This window comes from Mirounga leonina, unplaced genomic scaffold (genome assembly GCF_011800145.1).
Source record: "Mirounga leonina isolate KUSES-001 unplaced genomic scaffold, KU_Mleo_1.0 Mir_104, whole genome shotgun sequence".
NCBI lineage: Eukaryota > Metazoa > Chordata > Mammalia > Carnivora > Phocidae > Mirounga > Mirounga leonina.
The window spans coordinates 2,839,569-2,861,616 of NW_023270231.1; the positions used below are offsets into that span (position 1 = coordinate 2,839,569).

Here is a 22,048-nt window from a genome sequence, read left to right on the forward strand (position 1 = left end):
GTCTGATGTCATACAACCATCAGTTGTCCACAACTTCTTTACCACCCTAAACAGAAACCCTATATCCCTTAGGAGTCATTCCCCAGTACTGTCTCTCCCCAGCCCCTGAAAACCACTAATCTGCTGTCTCTATGGATTTACCTATTCTGGAAATTTAGTGTAAATGAAATCATGTAATATGTGGCCTTCTGTGTCTGGTTTCTTTCACTTAGCATTATGTGTCCAAGGTTCATTCAGCTTGTAGCATGTATCCACACTTTATTCCTTTCAATGTCAGAATGGTATTTCATTGTATGGATAGACAACATTTTGTTGATTCATTCATCTGTTGATGGGCATTTGGGTTGTTTTTACCCTTTGGTTATCATGAATAGTGCTACTGTGAATATTGGTGTACAAGTTTTTGTTTGAACACCTATTTTCATTTCTTTTGGGTGTATACCTAGGAGTGGGCTTAGTGAGTAATTCGGTAATTATATGTTTGACTTACAGAGGAACTGACAAACTCTTTTTCTGTAGAGGCTGCACCATTTTACATTCCCACCAGCAATGTCTGAGTGTTCCAATTCTCCACATCTTTGCCAACACTTGTTATTTTCGGATGATCATGATGGTGATGGTGATGATGATGATGATGGGTTGACATCTAGTGATGGTGAAGGGTTACCTGACTTTTTAAGCCAACTGTGACTTACTGGTGTTCCATTTGCTATTGTTGTTACTGCTGTTGTTGTTATACTAACATTGTTCTACAGTAATGGAGCACAAGCACATCAAAGCATGACTCAATGTCTCCATTCTGATTAGAACCTCATGTCAATTCTAGCCATGTTTTTTTCAGCGGACAACTGAGTTAAGCACCCAATATACCTGACTACATGACACTATTACTTTTCTGCAGAATGGAGAAGGAGATATATTTGTGAGCTAGTATAGACTTACATCAATTTAATCAAAGTTTACATCAGCTGGTTTCCAACTTCAACATCTCCTCTTTGCAATCAAATTAATATAACGCAGACATTACTTAGTTAAATGAAGGCAGTAAAGAATGCATTTGATTTTTCTACAAGAACTGAGCTTTCTTTTCAGAGCATTAGTGACAACAACAAAATCACTTCTCTCCCTTTGACCTGCCCAAGAAATTAGAAATGTCTGACCTGCCAAGAAGGAAATAAAAAGCACACAAAAATAATTTAGAAACTCACATATTGTCTATATTTTTCAATACATTTTTATTTAATAATGTCATGTTCTTTTATTATTTTTATGTTTTATATTCATGATATTCGTCATTATGAGCATATTGTATATTCATGATTTTTTATGGTTATGAAAATAATACATGCTCACATTTTTTTATTTTTTGAGCAAGAAAATTGAAATCACATTTTCTGCTACTTCTTAAGAGCTGTAAGGACTCGGGGGTCATGGCATGAAGGTCCCAGGACTACATTTGAATTATGAGCCTGGGTCCTAGGTCAGGTTCTGTGTGACCTGGGGATTATTACTGCTTCACCCTTCTATGAATCTGATAATTAACGTGGATACAAAGTACAGACACTCTGCCTCACGTATGAAATATTTTGTTTGAATTCTCCCTTTTATTGTCTGCCTATACTTCATGAATTCCCCATGCAGGCAAACTTGGTCTAGGACTCCACATGGAATTAGTGTTTTCTGTCCTCACATTAAATCAACAGGTACCTAGCCTGTCTCCATTCTCCACAAGCCAGCCACTCCATGGCCACTAGTGAGAAAGGCTTCCATGTAAGGAACAGCCTCTCCCGTTGGATCTTTAGACACCTTCTGTAGTCCTGGTGCCTTTCAACACCTCCTTCATCACACCTGACAGCCATCGACCCTGCCTAGACACAAAATGCTATGCAGGACACTCCTCTTATTCTTTACTATCATCGGGTACCATCACTGCACATTACCATAGCATATGCTGTACATCTTACATATATTATCTTATTACTCACAGCAACCTGAGGTGGGCGCGCTTCTCCCTGCACTTTACCTGAGCAAGTTACCCACCTGCTTCACGCCGCCAGCATGTGGAAGAGCCAAGCTCCCTGCCCAGCTCCCCTGCCCCAAATCAGGCTTTTCACTACCACAGATGCAGCAGAAACATTTCACATCCTAATAGCTCTGCCATTTTCTTAGGGCCGACAGAGCTTATCAATCATCGACATCAGTGATCTGACACCCTTTCAAAAAATACATGTTTAAAGATACAAACGTGATGCTAAATTCCTTACATGTGCTATTGTAGTTCATCTTTTCAGCTCTGTGAGGGAGGTACTGTTGTAACCCCTATTTTGCACAGTATTATTCCCATTTTCCAAGTTGGGAGGTTGAGGCTGTGTGGTCTAGGGATACTAGCTCAAAAATGGCAAAAATGGGGTCTTAGCTGGGGACCGTGTGCCTCCAAAGCCCAACATAACCATGATAGCACATCCCCCCAAAAAAGTTACAGTCACCCCAAGGTTAGAAGTTTGGGCTGTGTCACTCAGATTTTTTGAGGTGAAGCCTCCACCAAGTCAGTCCGCATTAGGCTGAGCATATATCTCAAATCACATCACAGTGCTCCCACAACATAAGCCAGCCCGGTGCAGTGACTGTCTTTCTCTCTGGGTTAGCAATCCCAGCCTCTGCTGGCACTGGGTTTTCTCTGAAAGGCTCCCGTCATCTTCACTCAGACTCTTCCTGAAAGATGCTTTTCGACTCCCTAGAATGCCACGCACCATTCTGTGAAAGGTCAGGATCCAACGCAAAAGGCCCTCACTGATGGAGGGAGGGAAACATGTGCGGATGGAGCTGAGGAATGTGTGTGGGCCAGCCACAAAGCCCGGGCTTGTGCTCCCAGATCTGGGGGTGTTCTTGGGCCCCTGCAAGTTCACCACAGGTGGAAGAGCCCTGTTTGCAGTTGTGGACAAAAGCCAGACAACTGTGGCCTACAGACTTTCTGCAGCAAAGAACAATGTGGAACAATTTTTGTCTCTATTCCTTTGTGTAATGTAGTATAGGAAAGACTTTCTTGCCCGGGTTGCTGTTGAGTTTGATGCTGTCATATTAGAATTAGGTTGCCCTCATAGGGGAAAGCCTGAGCTGCCCCCCTTGAGCTGCAGTCTCTCTTTGTGTCCTTCATCTCCTCTGTGAAGATTTCTCTAACTGTGCCAACCAGCACCGAAGTTTTCCTTCCATCACAACTTAAGTCCCTTACAGCTCAGACTACACATTCTAGGGTGGTAGAACAAGAGAGAAGTGCTCAGGTCTGGAATCCTGAGTCCTGCATCTAATCTCTCTGCAACTTACCATCATGTAGGCCCAGGCAACTCATGGCCCCCACACTTATCCTCAGTCTTCTTATCTATAAAATGGCAATTTTATAGACTCACTAGCTCACTAGCATTATAGACATGAGCCAATCCAGCAGGTCTTATTGAGAGCCCATCATGTGTCAGGTTCTCTGCCAAGCCCTTTCATGGTTTTAAAGAGATAAAGCCAGAGATATCTAAGAGCATATGTATTTAAAGCAGTCAAGGGGTGCCTGGGTGGCTCATTTGGTTAAGCAACCAACTCTTGATTTTGGCTCAGGTCATGATCTCAGGGTCCTGGGATCGAGCCCCACATTAGGCTCTGCACGCAGTGGGGAGTCTGTTTGTCCCTCTCCCTCTGCTCTTCTCTCTCTCTATCCCCCCCTCTCTCTCTCACTGATAAATAAATAAAATCTTTTAAAAAATTAAAAAATAAAGCAGTTAATAAGGTAGCATTTCCAAAAATAGGTCCTGTAGTGTTTTCTGTTCACATGTGGTTTAAGAAAAAAAAAAAATTCTATGATTAAGTAAATCTCAGAATTGTTGTTACACAAAGCTAACCAAATTATGTTGAGATAGGACTTCTCAGAGCTGACCACGTGCTGTGCAGCTAGAAGGGGGGGGAAGGTATGTTCAATTTCCTAGGCTTCTTTGCCCCAAAAAACTTTTTGGGGGCAGATTTTTATTTGTAAGAGTGGCTACTCACATACTATGGAAGAGTTTTCTACAGAACACTAGGAAAAATCAGAAGGAAGGTTCAGGCAGTCACTGAAGCTGGTGTTATTTTATATACTGTGAAGATGAAATTGTCACCCAAGACAATATATAGGAGAGTGCCCTGGACATTGACAACTGTCACCTGCATAGTCTGTCTCTGATCTCATAATGCTTTTGGACTATTACTTGAGTGCTAAGTGTTGTCTTTCCAAATACAGCAAGTATCAATTAAATGGCCCATAAGAGCAAAGAGGGTGGACAGATCTATGAGCTATTTAGGCATATCACAAACCACGGGGGGGAGGGAGGGACAGTACTTATTGGTGCAAAACAGGCAGACAGTAGAACAGACCAGAAGGCTCTAAGATCCATGTATATTTGGGAATTGATATATGATGAAGGTGGCACCACACATCAGTGGAGAAAATAGCATTCTCTTGGTAGATAGTGTTGAGGAAAAAGGCTTTCCTATGGATTCCCACCTATGTACAAAAGTGGATTCCAGGGATGATAAAGACATGGTAAGAGAAGGAAAACTCAAGTGTTTTTTAGAAGAGAATATAAAGAATGAAGTGAGTCAGGCAAGGATTTCTTTACAAAATCCCAAGAAACTATCCTTAAGGAGAAACAAATCATTTTCTTACATCAAAGTTAAATACCCCCGTTCATCAGAGGACAGAGTGGGCAGAGGGAACACAGCTGATAGCAGAACTGGGGGACCTGTTTCCCTCCATCCCTTGCTTATCAGTCTCCAACCACATTGGCCTTTCTCTCTATCCCTTTTATATACCAACCTCCTTCCTGCCTCAGGGCTGGTATACTTCTCTGTTGTTCTGCCTAAAACATTTTCTCTTCCTGATTCACCTAATTTCTACCCATACCCGTGATCTCAGTCAAAATGTTTTTCCCTTAGAAAGGCCTTCCCTGACTGCACTCTCCTTTCACCTTCTATTTTGTGTTCATTGCATTCCTTGCAGTTGCAAGTAGATAATCATTTGTGGAACTCTGAACTTGGTGTCCCTCTCCCCTATGTCCCTCTCCCCTACTAGGTGGTGTGTAAGCTCCGGGAGAGCAGAGGCCACCTGCTCAGGACTTGGCACAGTGCTCTGTGCCTAGAAGATACCTTAAAATGTTAACAGACTGAGTTGAGGAGGGTCGGTTGAAAGAGGACATATCCCATACCACATGCTACATGGATGCTGCGAGCGTAGGGAAGATTCCAGCATACCTTAACCTTTATGTCAGCAAGAATTTGGGGTAATTACTTGTGTTCCTGCTTCTCCCTGTCATCTGGAGACTCAACATCTCAACTCTCATTTGTATCACCTGCAGTTCCTTGCACTGCATTAGGCGGTACACAGATACTCGTTGATTATATATCTATCCTGCCTCCTCCCACCACACTAGGTTTTCTATATTTGGACTATCCCATCAACCACGTTTAGTGACTTGCCTTCTGAAAACTCTCTTTGACAGTTGGCGTCAGCCTCCATTTAATTGCTTCTTTTGTTGACAATTCTCACTCTCTGTTGACTCTTAATTTGATCTGAGCATTCAGTTATTCAACAAATATTTATTGCAAACCTAGTGGGTGCCAGGAATGTGCCAGGCACTAGAAAATCTGGCACTCCCCCTCCAGCATTGACATGCTAACATGACAAGTCAAAGGAGTCACTGAACAGAGAGCAGCTCAACTTAGTTAAATATTGAGGGAGGCCTAAATGGACCCAAATTTGGGCACAGCGCAGTGACTGAGCAGGCACAGTACAATGCCAAAGCTGGACCAGTTCCCAGCTTATTTTGAGTAAGTGCTTCCGAGTGTGGCTTCATTATTCAGGACTGGAAAACTCTTCAGAACAATAGAAATCTACCCAAGCATCATTATGAAAAGATATTCATAAGTAAAATAAAAAATAACCGTACTCTGTTATTGTTTTTAAATACTTGTCATGCTCTTGAAAGGGTCAATTAGAGACTACTAAAGCATCCTGTTCAGATTAATAAATAGAGACATTGGAAGCTTGCTAAAGATAAACTTACAAACTACCCTTCGGAGATGATTTTGATGACAAATCTAAGTTGGTGTCAGTTTGTTTTTTTTTTTCCTAGTCTTATCAAGAGTATTATTACTTAATAAACATTGATCTGGAGCCAGTATATTGTGATATCTACTGCAAAGAGGTGGGGTCTTCTGATGACAGTGTTTTGTGTAAGCTGACCAGGGAAGATGATACTGTATAGAGAGCCTTGGAAGGAGGATTGTCTGTGAGAGCTACCTGCCCACCATTGTTTATTTTAGTATTCCTAAAGATAAAATCCCATGGAAATGGATTTAAGGGAGAATCTCCCATTAATGTTATCAACCCCAAAGTGAAATCACATGTCCATAATGGAGTAAGCTTCCTGCCTACTCAGAGAAGGCTGGCTTCCTGAAGTTTCTTCCCAAAGGTCTGGAAAAAAGAAGTCACTAGGTGCAACCACCTTTAAGGAGTAGGGTGTTAACTATGAAAATTTTTTGGAATTCTTGTACATGAGAGATGTGTTTATTCACTCCCATTTGTTTATTCAATAACTTATTTATATCAGTCTGGACTAATGGACATTTATTTTATGCTTTGGGTTATAATTCAATACTACATTCTGTATTTTCTTGAAATTATTCCAGCTTTGGCTGTTACACACTCTTTCAGTTGTCTCCTGTGTCCCTTTGTCCTGCTCCGTTAATTATGAGGTGTTTTTCTGTTTGGTGTTTTTATTTGGTCTTTGAGTACTTCCTTTCTTTCCGGCACTCAAGATGTTCCCGGTCATCTTTTATATTTCATGCCTCAGCTCTAGAATCAGCATTTTCCAAGGGGCCCTCCTTATGGAGGTTTTGTTTTTTTTTTTTTCTTATAGTTGATGGAGGTATTTTGGTAGCCACTGTGCTAGGCACTTGGTACATATTGTCTTTCTTAATCCTCCTATCAACACTAGTATGTAGCCTTTGACTTCATTTCCTAAGTATAGAAACTGGGGCTCAAAGAAAAAAAATGACTTACCCAAGACCACACAGTAAGAAAGCAGAGCTGTGATTCCTGATCAAATCTGTCTGACTCCAGAGCTCACACCCTGAACCCTGGCTGCACAAGGGCCAGCCTCCTTTGTTAGCAAAGCTAACACCAGGTGGAATAGAGCTGTTGCAAACCACCCTGAAAGGGCAAAAGCCAGTGAACCATACTCTGGAAGTCCTCTCAGAACTCTAGCCACGCTGATCCCTTCCTTCTCTGAACTTCGCGCTGATCGTTGAAAGCCTTCCCTGGCTGTGGAAGGTGCTGATGTGCTGTGTTATGGTTTTTTCCGTTTATCTAAATGCCCAGATCAGACTGTTAGCTCCTCAGAGAGCAAGCAAAATCTACCACCATGTAAGATGATCAAAAGAAGTAACTTCTAGAAGCCATATACCTTCAGAACAGACTGGGGTGAGAGAGCTGCCATCAAAGACAAATATTCAAGCCCCTGCCTTTCATACAGGAAAGGACAGATGTCCACTGAAGGGATATCGCAGTGTTTTCATGGTTATATTGCATCGATTCAGTCTCCCCCTGGGCAAGGAGCTTCTCACAGATAAAGGTCGTATCTTCCGCATTCTCCAGGGCCTGAGACAGTGTGTATATTCTAGGCACTCATGTAGTGTGTGTAAAATGCTTAAGAAAGCTCTTGAGTCCTGGGCAGAGACTGCCTGTCCTTGATTTACACACAATTTTAACCTGCTTTCCTCTGAACAAGGCAGCAGTATGAGGTGGCTCTAGAGGTAGACAGACTGACAGCAGTGAGGAATGGTAGGTCTTTGCTTCATTCAAAAACCCCACCGATGGGGTGCCTGCGTGGTGCCGTCGGTTAAGCGTCTGACTCTTGATTTTGGCTCAGGTCATGATCTCAGGGTTGTGAGATCGATCCCTGAGTTGTGCTCCGCAATGGGCATGGAGCCTGCTTAAGATTCTCTCTCTCCCTTGCTCCCCTTTCCTCCTCCCCTGGCTTGCATGCTCGCTCGCTCTCTCCCTGTCTCTCTCTTGCTCTCTCACTCTTGCTCTCAAGAAAAAAAAAAGATTCAAAAACCCTACTGAAAAAAGACAGTGAATGGAGAACAGAAGTGAAAAGGGGTAAACATACATGGTCACAGAGAAAGGGAGAGAAAACAGTTGAGAGAATGATGGAGAAAGCAGGTAGATGAGAGCTAGACATGCCTCTAGGATTGAAACCCACTCCAGGAAGTGAGACAGGGCCACTTATCCATGAGGCATTTTAAGTACAGTGTCTGGGGCCTGCAGAAGTCAACAGGGACCTGGACTGGTCAAAACTCTGCACAAAGACCCTTCACTTCGACTCTCCATCTCTCCCCAGCTCCCATCCCCAGTTGACCCAGTTACATAATAAGTACCTCTTCCCAACCTCGCAGAAGATAGGAAGAATGTTTTCTAGAAAGTTTGACCAGGGTGCCTCAGTCGCTTAAGCGTCTGCCTTCGGCTCAGGTCATAATCCCAGAGTCCTGGGATCGAGTCCCCCATCGGGCTCCCTGCTCAGTGGGGAGTCTCCTTCTCCTTCTCCCTCTGCCTCTCCCCACTGCTCATGCTCTCTCTCACTCGCTCTCTCAAATAAATAAATAAAATCTTAAAAAAAAAAGAAAAGAAAAAGGAAGTTTGACCAGAGGACCTCTGAGCTCTAGACATTCGGCATAGATGAGGTCAGGAATGAAGCATGAAAATGGATTTAACTAAAAGTCTGTCCCTGAACAGCAAAATGCCCAGCCCCCTTCCCCTCTGACATTCAGAACTCCTGTATCAAAAGTTACACCCACCACTTTCCTAGCAGGAGTTAGAGATTTCTTTTTTCATGAGATTAGCCCATGGGTACTGACTGCCCATTGCTACTGACATCTGGACACTCTCCACTGAGTTAGCCAAACCCCCACTACTGTACCCTATGGCAAGGTTCACCCATCTAGAAACACAGAGCTTCCAGCCAGCTTTTTTTATTCTCATAAAAGACAGAAGAGCACATCCATCAAACAAGGAAGGGATGGCATAAAAATGAAGGGTCAAAAAAATTTAAAAATGCTCTAGAAAACTAAGAGTATGATAGTACAAAATTTTTAAAAATAACAGAAAAATTGGAACTTAAAGTATGACCCCAAAAATAGAAATTAAAGAAAAAGGATTAAACAGGAGGGGAAAAAAGAAAATTTAGAAAATAAAGCATTTTTTTTAAATGAAGCATTTATGGGCTCCAGGGAAAGAAAGATTCTGAATATTGATTTTACCAAAGTTGTAAGGACGAGTCTATACCATTGCAGAAATTCAGTGGATAACGTCTAAAGTTGATAAATCAAGATATAGTGTGGAAGCATATTCAGGGCCACAGGGAGAGAAACACGTGGAGGAACATCCTGGCAAGTTGAAAGCTCTTGCAGTGGTAAGACATATGAGCCATTGCTCTTTGATTAGAAGCTTTATAAATACTTAATGTTTAATACTTGTTTTGATATAAAAATAAATAATACTTTAAAAAAAAATAAGACATACTAATTTTAAAATGTCAGCCTGATGGAGCCATTTCGTGTTCAAGCAGCCACGTGCCTCCGATAGCCCCTGGAGGGCATTGTAGAACAAATAATGTTCATGTCAGTGGTCTTGAGTGATCCAGAAAAGGTTTGATTTTGTTCTGCTTTAGAGAAACAGATGTGAAAGGGATTCTGCTGCGAGCTTTAGTTATTTGGGGGAGAGTACCCATGTGGACTGTCCTCCGTTCCCAGTATGGGAAGAATGGTGCTTGCTTCCCTTCCCCATCTCCCAGTCAGGCTCACCCTGTGGCCAGAAGAATCGAGGGCTGACTGGCCTCAGACTGACTTGACCTGGTCCAGAGCTCTGATCTTCATCAGAAGCCGTGAGTCTGCCAGACTCCTTTCTGCCCTGCAGAACTGATCTGCCAGCAGGTCCCTGCGAGCCCCATATCCTCATCCTCGATGGTTGCATCGAGGTCAGTTAGTGAAATTCACCAGCCCTAGGGCAGAATCCTCTGTGGCAGAAATTAACCTCCCCTGCCCCAGAGGCTGCAGTAGTGAGTAGGAGGGACACAGACAGGGGAGCATTTCCCTTACTTGTTCTAATACTGCAAAGACCCCAGGGATGCTTCACTTGGCTGGTATATGCCTGGTTTAGTGTTAGTAAGCAGAGACAGACAAATAAAAGTCACACTGACCAGCTGCCATGAGAGGCCCTTCGGAGCCTGTTAGCTGCTTCATGCATTTTACCTGGTAATCTTTTTGTTATCAAGGTCTATGGGAAGATTGCAGCAATACTTGCCAGGCTCGAATGAGGCTTTTTGTTTAAACCCTGACATAGCAAAGACTGTGTTTCCCAGGACTTTAGCATATTAGAACAATTAATGGTAAATTATAATATTTTGACATAGCAATAAAAAGGAATGAGTGCCTTTCTTATATCTCTTGCTATAAGCCTTGAGCAGAGCTGTTGGGAGATTTTTTTCTGCTGTGGAATTATTTGAATAGTATTAAGGGCAAGCGAGTAGCATTTGAAGAAACTGGGATTTGAAAAATAATGGTGAGCCAGCCACATAGAGGGAGATCCTTTGAAATATGGAGATGGAAGTTGCTGGAAATGGAAGAAGCCCCTGACTCAGTGCCCAGATGGGTTGTGAAGATTGGTAATGCCAAGGGGGTGCTCCTCATTTCTCTCCATCTTTCCCTCCCTCCTTCCACCCCTCCTCCTTCCTCCCTGTCCTTCCCCCTCCTCCTCCTGCCTCTGTCACTACTCCCCTCCCCCAACTCCCCCATTTCCCATAACTGCTGGAGGACTTAGTGTGTGCCTGGCACTGGACCATGTGTGTTTTAATAATTATAGAGAGAATTTAGTAATTTCAGTAATATGTGAACTTTAATAATTCAATAATATTTGTTCCATTATACATATCAAGAAACTGAGGCTTAGAACTATTAATTTGCCTAAAGGCACCCAACTGGCAAGTGGTAGAGCAGGGATGGTAAGCTAAGCAGGCTGACTCCGGGGCTTCTGTTGCACACAACACATAGTGAGTGCGCAGTTGTGTCCGCCGCGAGCCCGCTGATCATATCCATGTTGATGGTGGAGAGTGCGCAGAATGACCCACGGAGCAGTTAAGTGATTTGCTCCAGGTCACACACCGGTCAGTGGCAGCAGAATATATCCTATTCTCTCACTATTCTCTCATAGCCCTTCTCTCTGCAGTGCCAGCTTGCTGAAGATAAGAAGAATTAGTACGTTAACTTCTAGAAACATAAAACCTCCTGTCTGGGTTCCAGGTTCCGAATCCTTACATTACTTGAATTGATTTTCAGTTTTAAGTAGAACTGTTGACATTGCCAAAAGCAATGTCAAAGAAACTATTTTAGGCTAATATTTGTTAGGTAATGGACAGAAGAAGCCTGTGACAGTATTAAATTTCTTTTTCTCTTAGCTAATTAAAAAACAAAGCAAAAAGTTTACCATCAGGCAGAATTTTAACTTGAAGCCATGGCAGGGGATTCCCGTGAATCAGCAGCTGCCCTGATGAGACAGAAGGCACCGTCTCTTTCCCTGACACTCGGACAACAGCTCTGGCCCGAGGGGATCTGGTTCTCCAGGGCCTGGGTGGGACATGGGTATAGGTTATGCGTTTTAGGAGTTCACCTTGGGCCAGAGCTACTGTCCTAATGTCAGGGAGAGAGATGGTGACTTCTGTCTCATCAGGGCAGCCCCTGATGCACTGCAGTCCCCCACAGGGGCTTGGGTGGGGAGACCGTGACTCCAGACTCTCAGTTTATGGAAGGAATGCCATCCTGGTGGCTCCCTGTCCCTGCTAGCCAGCCACTCTGCCACATGCAGCTGCTCGGCTGAGCTCACGAATCCCCTCCTACGCCCTGCCAGCTTTAGAAGGAAAAAGACATGAGACGCTCATCCCACAACCTTCCTACCTCCATGACCTCCTTTTTTCATTTCATCTTGGCGAAACCTATCCATATTCTTTTTAAGGCTCAGCTGAAGCATTCACAAACATCTCCTTTGCTTCCCACTCCATAGCCTCAAGCTATGAATAATCTTACCCTTCAGGAAAGTTCCCTACACACTTTGTTTGTGGCTCCTTAATCACCCGGGATGGTTCTCCGTCTAGTATTATTTGTGTGTCCATCTTATCGATCCCGTTAGATCCTAAGACTTTAAAAATAAAAATGAGTCTTACTTATCTTTGCTTTCCGCACCGCTCTTAGGACGATGGTTTTTCTGGGCTTGGGACTCAGTGCCTAGTGGTATTATAGGATTTGGGGGCAGATAAATGTCATGTGGTAACAAAGGTTTAGAAAGAAGAGAATGACTACCCACATTCCTTTCTTCTGATAACAGCTATCCGGATACTGAGGTGTTCTGGCAGCAATTCAGGGAGAACTTCTAAGTCAGGGGTTGACAAACTGTGGCCTGTGGGCTAAATTTGGCTCCTCTACCTGTTCTCATTTGGCCAATGAAATAAGAAGAGTTTTCCATTTTTAAATGATTAGGGGAAAGAAGGAAGACGAACATTCTAGAATACAGTAAGATTATGTTAAATTTAAAACTATTTGAAATTCAAATGTCACTGTCCATGAATAAGGTTTTACTGGAATACAGCCATACCCATTTGTCTGTGTACATTCTGTGATGGTTTGGCACCAAAACAGCAGTTAGAAGTGGAGCAGTTACCGCAGAGACCATACATCCCACAAAACCCAAAATATTTACTATCAGACCCTTTGTAGAAAAAGTATGCTCCCCCCCAACCTCTGAGTCATTCTCAGAAATGCCTGCCACAGTGTGAAATGGACTGGGGTGCTCTTTTTGACAAAGAAAACATTGGATGAAGGCACAGGGAACATTTCGGTCTGAATTGCACCTGGATTCTCACAGCCAGGGAAGAGGCCACAGGGGCTGACCTTGGGTATTTTCCATACGCTTTCTGCTCTCCAGTTAGGACACTCCATGGTTCCTTTGGAAAAATTACAAACTAGAAAGTGTGGAATTAGGAGATTACCAATCATTCCTTATCATTCTATGTACCAAAGGTAACTTACATCTGTAGGAAGATCTAAAGGACTCTTTGTTGCTGGGTTGCCTCTGATTCAACTCTGTGTGTGTGTGTGTGTGTGTGTGTGTGTGTGTGTGTGTGAGGGAAATCTATTTTGAGTGCGTGTTGGTCTCTGTGGGTCTCTTTGGAGGAAATCCGTTTTGGATGAATGCCAATTATCATGTATGTGGGGATCATGAAGACATTTGGAGTTTTCAAATAAAGACACATCAATTAGCACTTGGTGAAGACCAGTTCAGTCCCTTGGAGAGTTGTGGTTACAGTTACTTGTTTTGAAATTTGCCATTTTCATGTGTTTCTCTTATTTTCTTATTACAGGGTAATGCCCTATACTTCAAATCAGCCAGAAATGTTACAGTGAACATTCTCAATGACCAGACTAAAGTGCTAACTCAGCTCATCACAGGTAAGAAACTAAAGGACTTGGCAGGGCCCGGTCCACGCTAAGCACTCAGAAAACATAGAGCCAAAGACTGAATGAAATACCACGTGAACTAAAGAAAGAAACGCGCGCTGACATGTTTTACAGGGTGGAGAAGAAGGTAGCATGTGTGCCATGATTCTACTAAAGGGTAAAGGCTCATCATATACACACACACATTTAACTTATGCAAATCCAACAATACTCATTTAGAGGGGCAATAAGCTATTTTTCATGTAACATGGCTCCTAAACATAAGCCATCTGCTTCGTCTGGTGCTCAACAACAGAAAAGCTCTCTGCTCCCATGCTCGAGGACAAGCTGGCTGGGTTGGATTAATTGAGAGAGAGAGCACAATATACACAAAACCCTGCACACAGACTTTATGGGGCGCAAAGGGGATTTTTAAAGGTAATTTGAATCCATGCCATGTTTGCGATATGTGCTGACTTTGAACCTGACTCAAATGCACAATGCAGAGGTACCTTCTTTGATTATGTTTGTGTGGTTCCTTTCATCTGAGCAGATCTGCTCCTAACAGTTGCGGAAAGCACCCACTGGGCTTTAAGCTGCATATTCCTAAAATTTAAACAAGGATTGGTTATTCACGTAATGATTATAATGATAAGCCTGGGCCTTACGGTCATGGAAATGTGTTGAGTGGTCTGACCAACGCCCCCAATGTAGGTTATGAGCCACAGTAAACAGGAGCCATTATGCATCCCCACAGCGGAAGGGAAAAGCGGTATGCTTCTGAATAGCATTGTTACACTTCCAGAGAGAAAATGCCATTTGTTTGGCTTCAGGGCTGAGAGAGAAGTATACAGATGGACATTTTGATAAGCCAGTTGCCCAAATACCCTGAAACATTACTGTGACTGAAACATCTGGCGCCCCCACTGATAAACCCGCCACGGGGAAACAGGTGCTTTGTGCCCCGAGGCTTGCAGGGGAAAGGGTCTCTGTGCCCTGCGGGAGCACTGCATCTGATGTCTGGAGAGCCACAGCCAGGGGTGACTTGGACCGTCTACCAGTGGTGGAAGGAGCCACCACACGGCGCGGCGCCTAATCCGTTAACATGTTCCAGTGTGCGGCTGGATTGTCGGCCTTGCTTACAGGACATCTGGCCTGCAGTCACCACGCTAAATAATTAAATAAACAGCTTCAGTAAGCAGTGATTTAAGCAGCGTGTGTGAAAATTGCCTCCAGGAGGGAAATAAATCCAACCTCCCATTCCCTGATTCCTCTGTTCAAAAGGAACTTATTTAGTCTGTTGATCATTTGCCATTTATTTGCCATGGGAGGTTTGGTTTACTTGAGAGATTTTGTTTTGATAAAGCTGGAAGTGCCCGAATGACTATTCTTCAGTCAGTGTCTCTCCCCCACCACATCCCAACCTCCTCCTCTCCCTCCTGTCCCCAAATTCCTGACCCCTTCCTCTTGTCTCCCCTCCCCGCCCTCCGGTTCCATCCTTCTTCCCCTTCCCTCCCCACCCCCTCTCTCTTCTTTCTCTCTGCCCCTGTCTTTCCTCCTCCTTCTCTCTCCCCCATCTCTCCACTCTCTCTCTCTCTCTCTTTCTCTCCTTTTTCTCTTCCATTCTCTCTTCTCCCCCTCCTTCCTTGTCTTCTCTCTTCCTGTCTCCCCTGCCTAAGTTAGGCCCTCCTGGCAGCTGAGACCCCTCTCCGGAGCTCTCACAGTGAGGCCCAAGAGAGCTCATATTAGAATGAGATGGGCAAAAAGCCACTCTAACAGCAGCTGACAGGAGCCTTTCAAGATGATCACTAGAGAGGATAATAGATGGTTCAAAATATAATTCTAAGTACATAGACGCATGCATGCTCACCCTGTCAGGTTTTCCTTCAGGCTTCTCCTTTCGCATTTATGCACGTGGTGGAAAGCACAGAGCAGTTCCGGAAGACAGGGTCTGCTAAAGCTTGTTCTCCTTGGTGGTGTGCCTACCCCAGAGCAAATGACCACTCTCGTCCAAGTAGCCAGGCTGACACCGGCAATCCTGAGGATCAAGACTTCTGCTGACCTCAAGAATGTCTCAAAAGCCCAGTAGAAATTCCAGTGTTAGCAGTCCAGGTAAATTTTTCCCACAGAAGAGGACTTTCAGTGATAGTTAAGTTGCCAGGCAAGGCCACAAAAGCACATCTGGCCCCCCCTCCAGCTGATTTAGTGCCCGCTCAGTAGTGGCCCATAGAGAAAGCCCTCCGGCCTGCATGGAGGAGGGTTGTAATGAGCCTTTCATGGCATCTCATCAGAGCAGGGAAGGGTCTCAGGATCAAGGGGGTTGGGGGGAGAGGAATTAGGCAGGATGGCCCCCTTTCAGCTCTCAGATTCATGGCATTGGCATGACTGGGGCCCTGCTGGTGTGTCCTGATGGGTTCCAGTTCTCCCTGTGTAGGAGATGCATTACGGATTTAAAGAAGTACTCCGCACATACCACCATGCACCGAGGGAGCTTAACTGGAGAGTAGTTGCAAGTTACAAGTAATGATTTTTTCCATCCCAGAGAACAATGGGTTCACCAAGGGACCTCCTAAGCAGTCTCCAGTTCCATTTGCATTTCCCTCCAGAATCTTTCTTTTTTTTTTTTCTTTTCTTTTCCTTTCTCTTCCTTCCTTCCTTCCTCCCTTCCTTCCTCCCTCCCTCCCTCCCTCCCTCCCTCCCTCCCTCCCTCCCTTCCTTCCTTCCTTCCTTCTCTAGGACATTTGGCAGCCCCAGGTAAAATCAACAAAAGGACAAGCCATCTGCACCATTGAGCTGGCAGTTGCTCTGTGGGGTTTTGGCTGAAACTTCCAACTACAGAGCTTTGTATGTGCAAATGGCTCTGGCCCTTGGTAGGTTCCTTTTTGTGTTTTGAGGAGCCCTGGAAAGCAAGATAACTTAATTGTGTTTTGAGTTCTCTGATTGCTTCGGTGTCTTTAGGACATGCTCTTGCATGTCTCACAAAACAGTCATAAGTTCAGAGCAGACTGGCTTTACCCAGGCAGGTGTTCTCGACTCCTCAAGGGCCTTATCTCATGATACTGCCCAGGTCCATGGAGGCAGAGGCCAAGCTTTTTTTGGTCCCCAGTCATACCCCCATTATGCCATTGACTAGATCCAGAGTGGCAAACAGTACTCACCCCATGCCTATCCTGAGGTCATTCATTCATTTATTAACACTCCTTCACCTCCTGATCCCCAATCTCCCCCCTCTAAAAAAAAAAGGGTTAACAATCCCAGTATATTAACAAGTAGTATAGATTTCATTTACAGTTTTGGTGTGATCAAGAAGACAGCCACATCTGAGCCCTCCCAGAATCGTCTAATCCAAAGCCCTCACTGTCCATCTCTATTCTTTCAGGACTGCACTCTGGTCCTTATCTCCAGCTTTCCACTCCCCCTCACCATCCTCTAAAGCTCCCCTCCTAGCTGCTCCTCATGCATTGACTCCAATCCTCTTCTCTCTCTAGACAAATACACATCTCTGTTCTTCTATGGAACAATTCTGAGAGCTTAGTTCCAGACCCAGATCTTCCAGTAGCTGAGTTGTTGACCTTGAGAGAGCCCTTAGCTCTGCTCCCACTTGTTCTTCTCACCTAGAGCATGAAGGCAGTCATGGCTAGGTCCCAGGCCATTTGGAAAGTCTCTGCTATGTCTGTTTCAATTTCCCACTCATTCAGAAGCCTTTCCAATGCCCTTCCTTTTGTCAGAGGAGGACATGAGGGCTGCCAAATTGGCATGATTATGTGAATGAGGCAAGTGCACTGAGAGGTGATTGTCATTAATTATTTTCAATGTGTTGGGACCATTGCATTAGAAAAATGGTGATGGGTTGTGATCACAGTGATGATAATCGCGAGAGCAGTCCCCTACATTTCACACCACTTTTCCACCTACAAAGTTCTTTCTATAAACATAGAATAATTTGATCCTTTTAACCTTTCTACAAGGTAACAGAATAGATAGATGGTGATAGTACACTTCTACAGATGCAGAAAATGAGGTTCAGAAAGACTAAAGGATTTTCCCAAAGTCACATTTCTAGAGAATGTGAAAGTTGGGACATAGTTCTTCTGATTCTTAGTCTGGTGGTCTTGTCAATGAGGACAACAGCCCTGGATGTACAGGAGTAGGCCTGGCACCATAAGCCAAGCCTCTGTGCTCTTCTGTTTGAACATAAATAATTTTGCCGAACATCAACACCAGACGAGGCCACTCGGTTGGTCCTGAAGGATCAATACAAAACAAAAAACGAAGACAACTCTAACCATGTCTGAATACAGACAAAAATGGAAACATTTATCCAAACCACTCAAATGACTGAACATCCCTCAATCCTGGTTAGTATCAGTGACTGCTGTTTCATTAGGCTTTACAGTCTTAGCATTACTCTGCTCTTCCCTACCTCTAGGGAAGATACAGTAACGTGCCAGTTGTAAAATCACTCCCACTTTCCAATAGCACCTAATCCAGAGCAAAGCCTTGCTTCCTGAAACCAAGTCCCAAAATAACCTAACATAAAACCAAATACTGTATTTCTTACTGAGATGCCCTGTGTGGTTGCCCATGGTGTGTGTTCTCCATCACAGCAATGAATAACAAACCCAACTTGTTCACCTACACATATGTTCCCACTGGTCTTTGCCTGGAAGGCATTGAGGGCCCTTTCATTACCACTTCCTGTAGTTAAGTGACACTGTCTTGAAAAATAACTAGAAACAAAAATGCTCCATCAGAATCCCCCGAGCAGTTTTGGAAAAATATAAGATTTCTAGACTCTAACCTCAAAACTTTTTTTCTTTATGAATTTCCAGCCCAAAAGATAAATTCCTTTTGCTCTGAGTGAGGTTCTGTGGGGATGATTACGCCCGCAGTTTATTCTGATGCATTTCTGCAGAGCAGACTTTGAGAGCCACCTGAACTTGAGGCATCCAGGTAGTTCTAGTTCAGAGAAACTGCAATGTCTCCTGTTGTTGTCGTCGTTGTTGTATTAAAAAGGAATTCTAACACATTAACTTGTTTTATTTTTTCCATGGTACGCAAAACTCTGCAATTTTCTGATTCATTGGTGTTTAAACTTACATCTGTCTCCATCAGAAGATGCCACCACGATAGCCCCCCTTCAAGGATAGCATCTGTTGTCATATGATAAACCCTCTAAAATTTATTGAATGAAATTCTAGCATAAAAGATTCAACAACTTTCTAGCAATTAATTGCAATTTATGATACCCTTTTCTGCCAGGAAATGATCTATATACTGAGGAAATAGACTTGTCTGGTGTCACATGCAGCCACTGGGTTAAGGATACAGAGTGAGACAGACTTCAGCTGAATTTAAAGGCACCCTTTCCAACAGTTAGAGCTGGTCAAAGATACACTGATTACTTCAAGAGGTGGTGAGCTTTCTGTGCCTCGATATGTTCAAGCCAAAGTCTACAAGTATTTGACAGTAATTTGGTGGCTAGCTAAGGGAAATCTCATACAAGCATTAGTCTGAAGAAGGCACATGATGGTCTTTAAAATCATAGCCCAAGAGCATATGATTAAAAGTAATTGACAAGACATGGCCAGAGTCACAAGACTGATTTTCACGGTTGGCTTCTGAAAACCAATCCACTTACATTAAAGTCCAATACAAACTAGTCAGATGTGTATGTTCTGCGAAAAGCTCCTTGTAAATGAATGCAATGAGACTAACCTCTCTCTCTCCCTCCCTTTCTCTCTCCCTTCTAGGTCCAAAAGCTGTAGAAGCTTATGGCAAAAAGTTTGAAGTAAAGACAGTTTCTGGAAAATTGCTCTTCTCTGCAGATAACCATGAAGTGGTGGTAGGAGCTGAGAGATTAAGAGTTTTAGGTAAGGAAACTTTAATCATCTAATTGGTTTGATGCCAATGTATACATTTTAGAAGAAAAATGAAATGGTGCCTAGAAGAGAGATTTAGGTCTATTACCTGGATTCTCTTAAGCAAGGTAGATGAACTCCCCCACAGCCTACCTCAGAACCTGCCCCCCCAACCCCGTGAAAATGTCTCAAGTAATGAGTTTTTGTGGCATGACTGTCAACACTGAGCTTCAGGTAGGGATGCATATTCATGCCAAGAAGTATAACGGAGCACATCCTATCCTCACAGACTGGCACTCTTGGTAGAAGCAGTCAAGACATATACATGATTCAGAGATTCCTAAACCTGGTTGTAAATGAAGAATCACTTAGGGAACTTCTGAAAAGTTTAGGTTCACAGCTCCAACCATGACTCACTGAATTAAAAGCTCTGGTGGAAGGGCCCAAGAATTTATTTGTGAAAACATGTGCAGGAATATCTATGGTGCCACTGATGGACTCCTTGGATTTGAGCACACAACAAAGTAGTCTTCTGTGGCTGTATGCTGAAATGCTCTAGTATGGTGGTTTAGGAGTCCTGGTGCTGGAGCTAATCTGTCACTTATCCCTGCTCTGTCACCCATTAGTTGTGTGACTTTGGGCAAGGTACTGACCTCACTGAGCCAGTTTTCTTTCCTGCTCGGTTGAGCTAAGAACATCTACCATCTCAAGTGGTCCCTAGGGTTAAATGAGTTCATGTTGTATCAGCCAGGTATTTTGAATTTGGCATGTTTCACTTTAGAGCACTATACTTTGCTACCTCCTCAAATTTGTCCCATTGTTCAGATGAGTAAACGAAGGTTTGAAGAGGTGAAGAAACTTGTCCAAGATCAAGGGCCAGTGGTAGGACTGTTCAAATCCTTACCCATGAACTCCAGCCTCAGTGCATCTAAATGCACATAAATACATTCTCAGACCATGGCCAACCCTTAACACTTAATGTCTTTCTCTATTATGTGTAGAAATGGCACTTTCCATATTAGTTCTAGGTTTTGGGGGGCAGTGGGGGAAACAAACGCAAAAACTTCAGGCTCTCCTTTTGTTCCAGAATACTTTGCTATACTGGCTGTAGAATAATTGCCCAGGGGAAAACGTGATGGTATCTCATGCTCAGATCATTCTGTACAAATGATCTGAGCACTTCTCGTTAGTTATCCACACTTCGTGAGTCACCTCGCTTCGTTAAAATCTGAATCTTTGGAAAGATTCAAGATCATTTTAGATATCCAAATACTTCATCTTAATCTTTGTGTAAAAAACTCCAGGATGGTATCATTTAAGAACTCTCTCCCCCCCCGCCTCCCATCCCCACTGTTCAATAGACTAAGGACTGGAAGATTATTGTAGTTTTTGGTCACTTGAAGGCAGGTGGATATTTTTGTTGTTGTTGTCATTGTGTCTGCTTGTGATATTTTACTTAGAGAACAATTCAGGACAAAATCTGTCTCCATCATTAGGAACATTTGCTTTTTTATGTTAAAATGTAGAAAGGAAGCATCATAATGAATACCACTGCTGCTATCAGTGCTAGAAAGATTAGGAAATGACCACCCCACAAATCTCGCATCAACCTACTCAGTGAAATGAGCCTGGTGTGTTGCAGAAATGAGCTTCCTGTCAGCTGGGATTCAGCCATATGGTGTGGAACGAGAAGTTTAGGCAATTTCATTTTCAGCTTAATGAGAGGTTTGTCTTTTTGAGTCATGAGACTGAGCAAACTCTTGGGAGGTTTGAATCTGGATGCATATTTCATGGTCGAGTCTAACGTAGCTGGATTTGAATCCTTGCTCACACCTTGAGGATCTGAGTGACCCTACCCAAGTCTGTTTTTCTCTCTAAGCCTTAGTTTCCACACATATAAAACAAAGAGGGTGGAACAAAATGGAGAGTGGAAGAATGAATGAATATAACAAGAAACATTTGTTAATTAATCAGTTATTTCTATTGATAGTTGAGTAGGAATAGCAGTAGAAAGTAATAAGGAATAAGCCTGAAGATAATGCCTCCAGAATATAGTAGCTTAACTCAGTTGTTTACGTTCTTCTCTGGATAACCACACCCATCTATTCAGTTTTCAGGAAGGTGACTTCCTCGTGCACACTCAAAGGACCCTGAATAGAATGACAAAGGGACTAGAAGCCATGCTTCATAAAGAAGGTTCAACTCTCTGGAAATTTTTATCTGGGAAGAGATATGGGGGGGATAAATATAGGCTGGCCATTATTGCTGATTTGTCATATATGCACATCTTTCATGAGGAAAAGAGAACAGGCAAGAGCCACGTAGCTGAGTGGCTGAGAGCACAGGTTGTAGAGTTGACACTGGCCAATAATTCTGGTTTCTGTCATTCATCAGCCCGGGCCTTAGGATGTCGCTTCACCCTACTAGGCATCCTTCTACTCTGTGACATAGTATAAGAATGCTTGGCTGTTGGGGCGCCTGGATGGCTCAGTGGGTTAAGCATCTACCTTCAGCTCAGGTCATGATCCCGGGGTCCTGGGTTCCGGGATCAAGCCCCACATGGGGTACCCTGTCAGCAGGGAGTCTTCTTCTCCCTCTCCTCTTGCCTGTCTCCCCCGCTTGTGTAC

The 22,048-nt window shown here is 43.5% G+C and overlaps 1 protein-coding gene across 4 annotated transcripts in view; it reads left to right on the forward strand.

Moving 5' to 3' along the window:
• SGCD (sarcoglycan delta) overlaps positions 1-22,048 on the forward strand; it is a 774,199-nt gene that overhangs the window by 613,050 nt on the left and 139,101 nt on the right. For all 4 annotated transcript variants that reach the window (XM_035012991.1, XM_035012973.1, XM_035012962.1 and 1 more), the window contains 2 exons: positions 13,485-13,572; positions 19,314-19,433. In XM_035012991.1, coding sequence (XP_034868882.1) covers positions 13,485-13,572; positions 19,314-19,433 — 208 coding nt within the window. The remainder of the gene's footprint in view (positions 1-13,484; positions 13,573-19,313; positions 19,434-22,048) is intronic.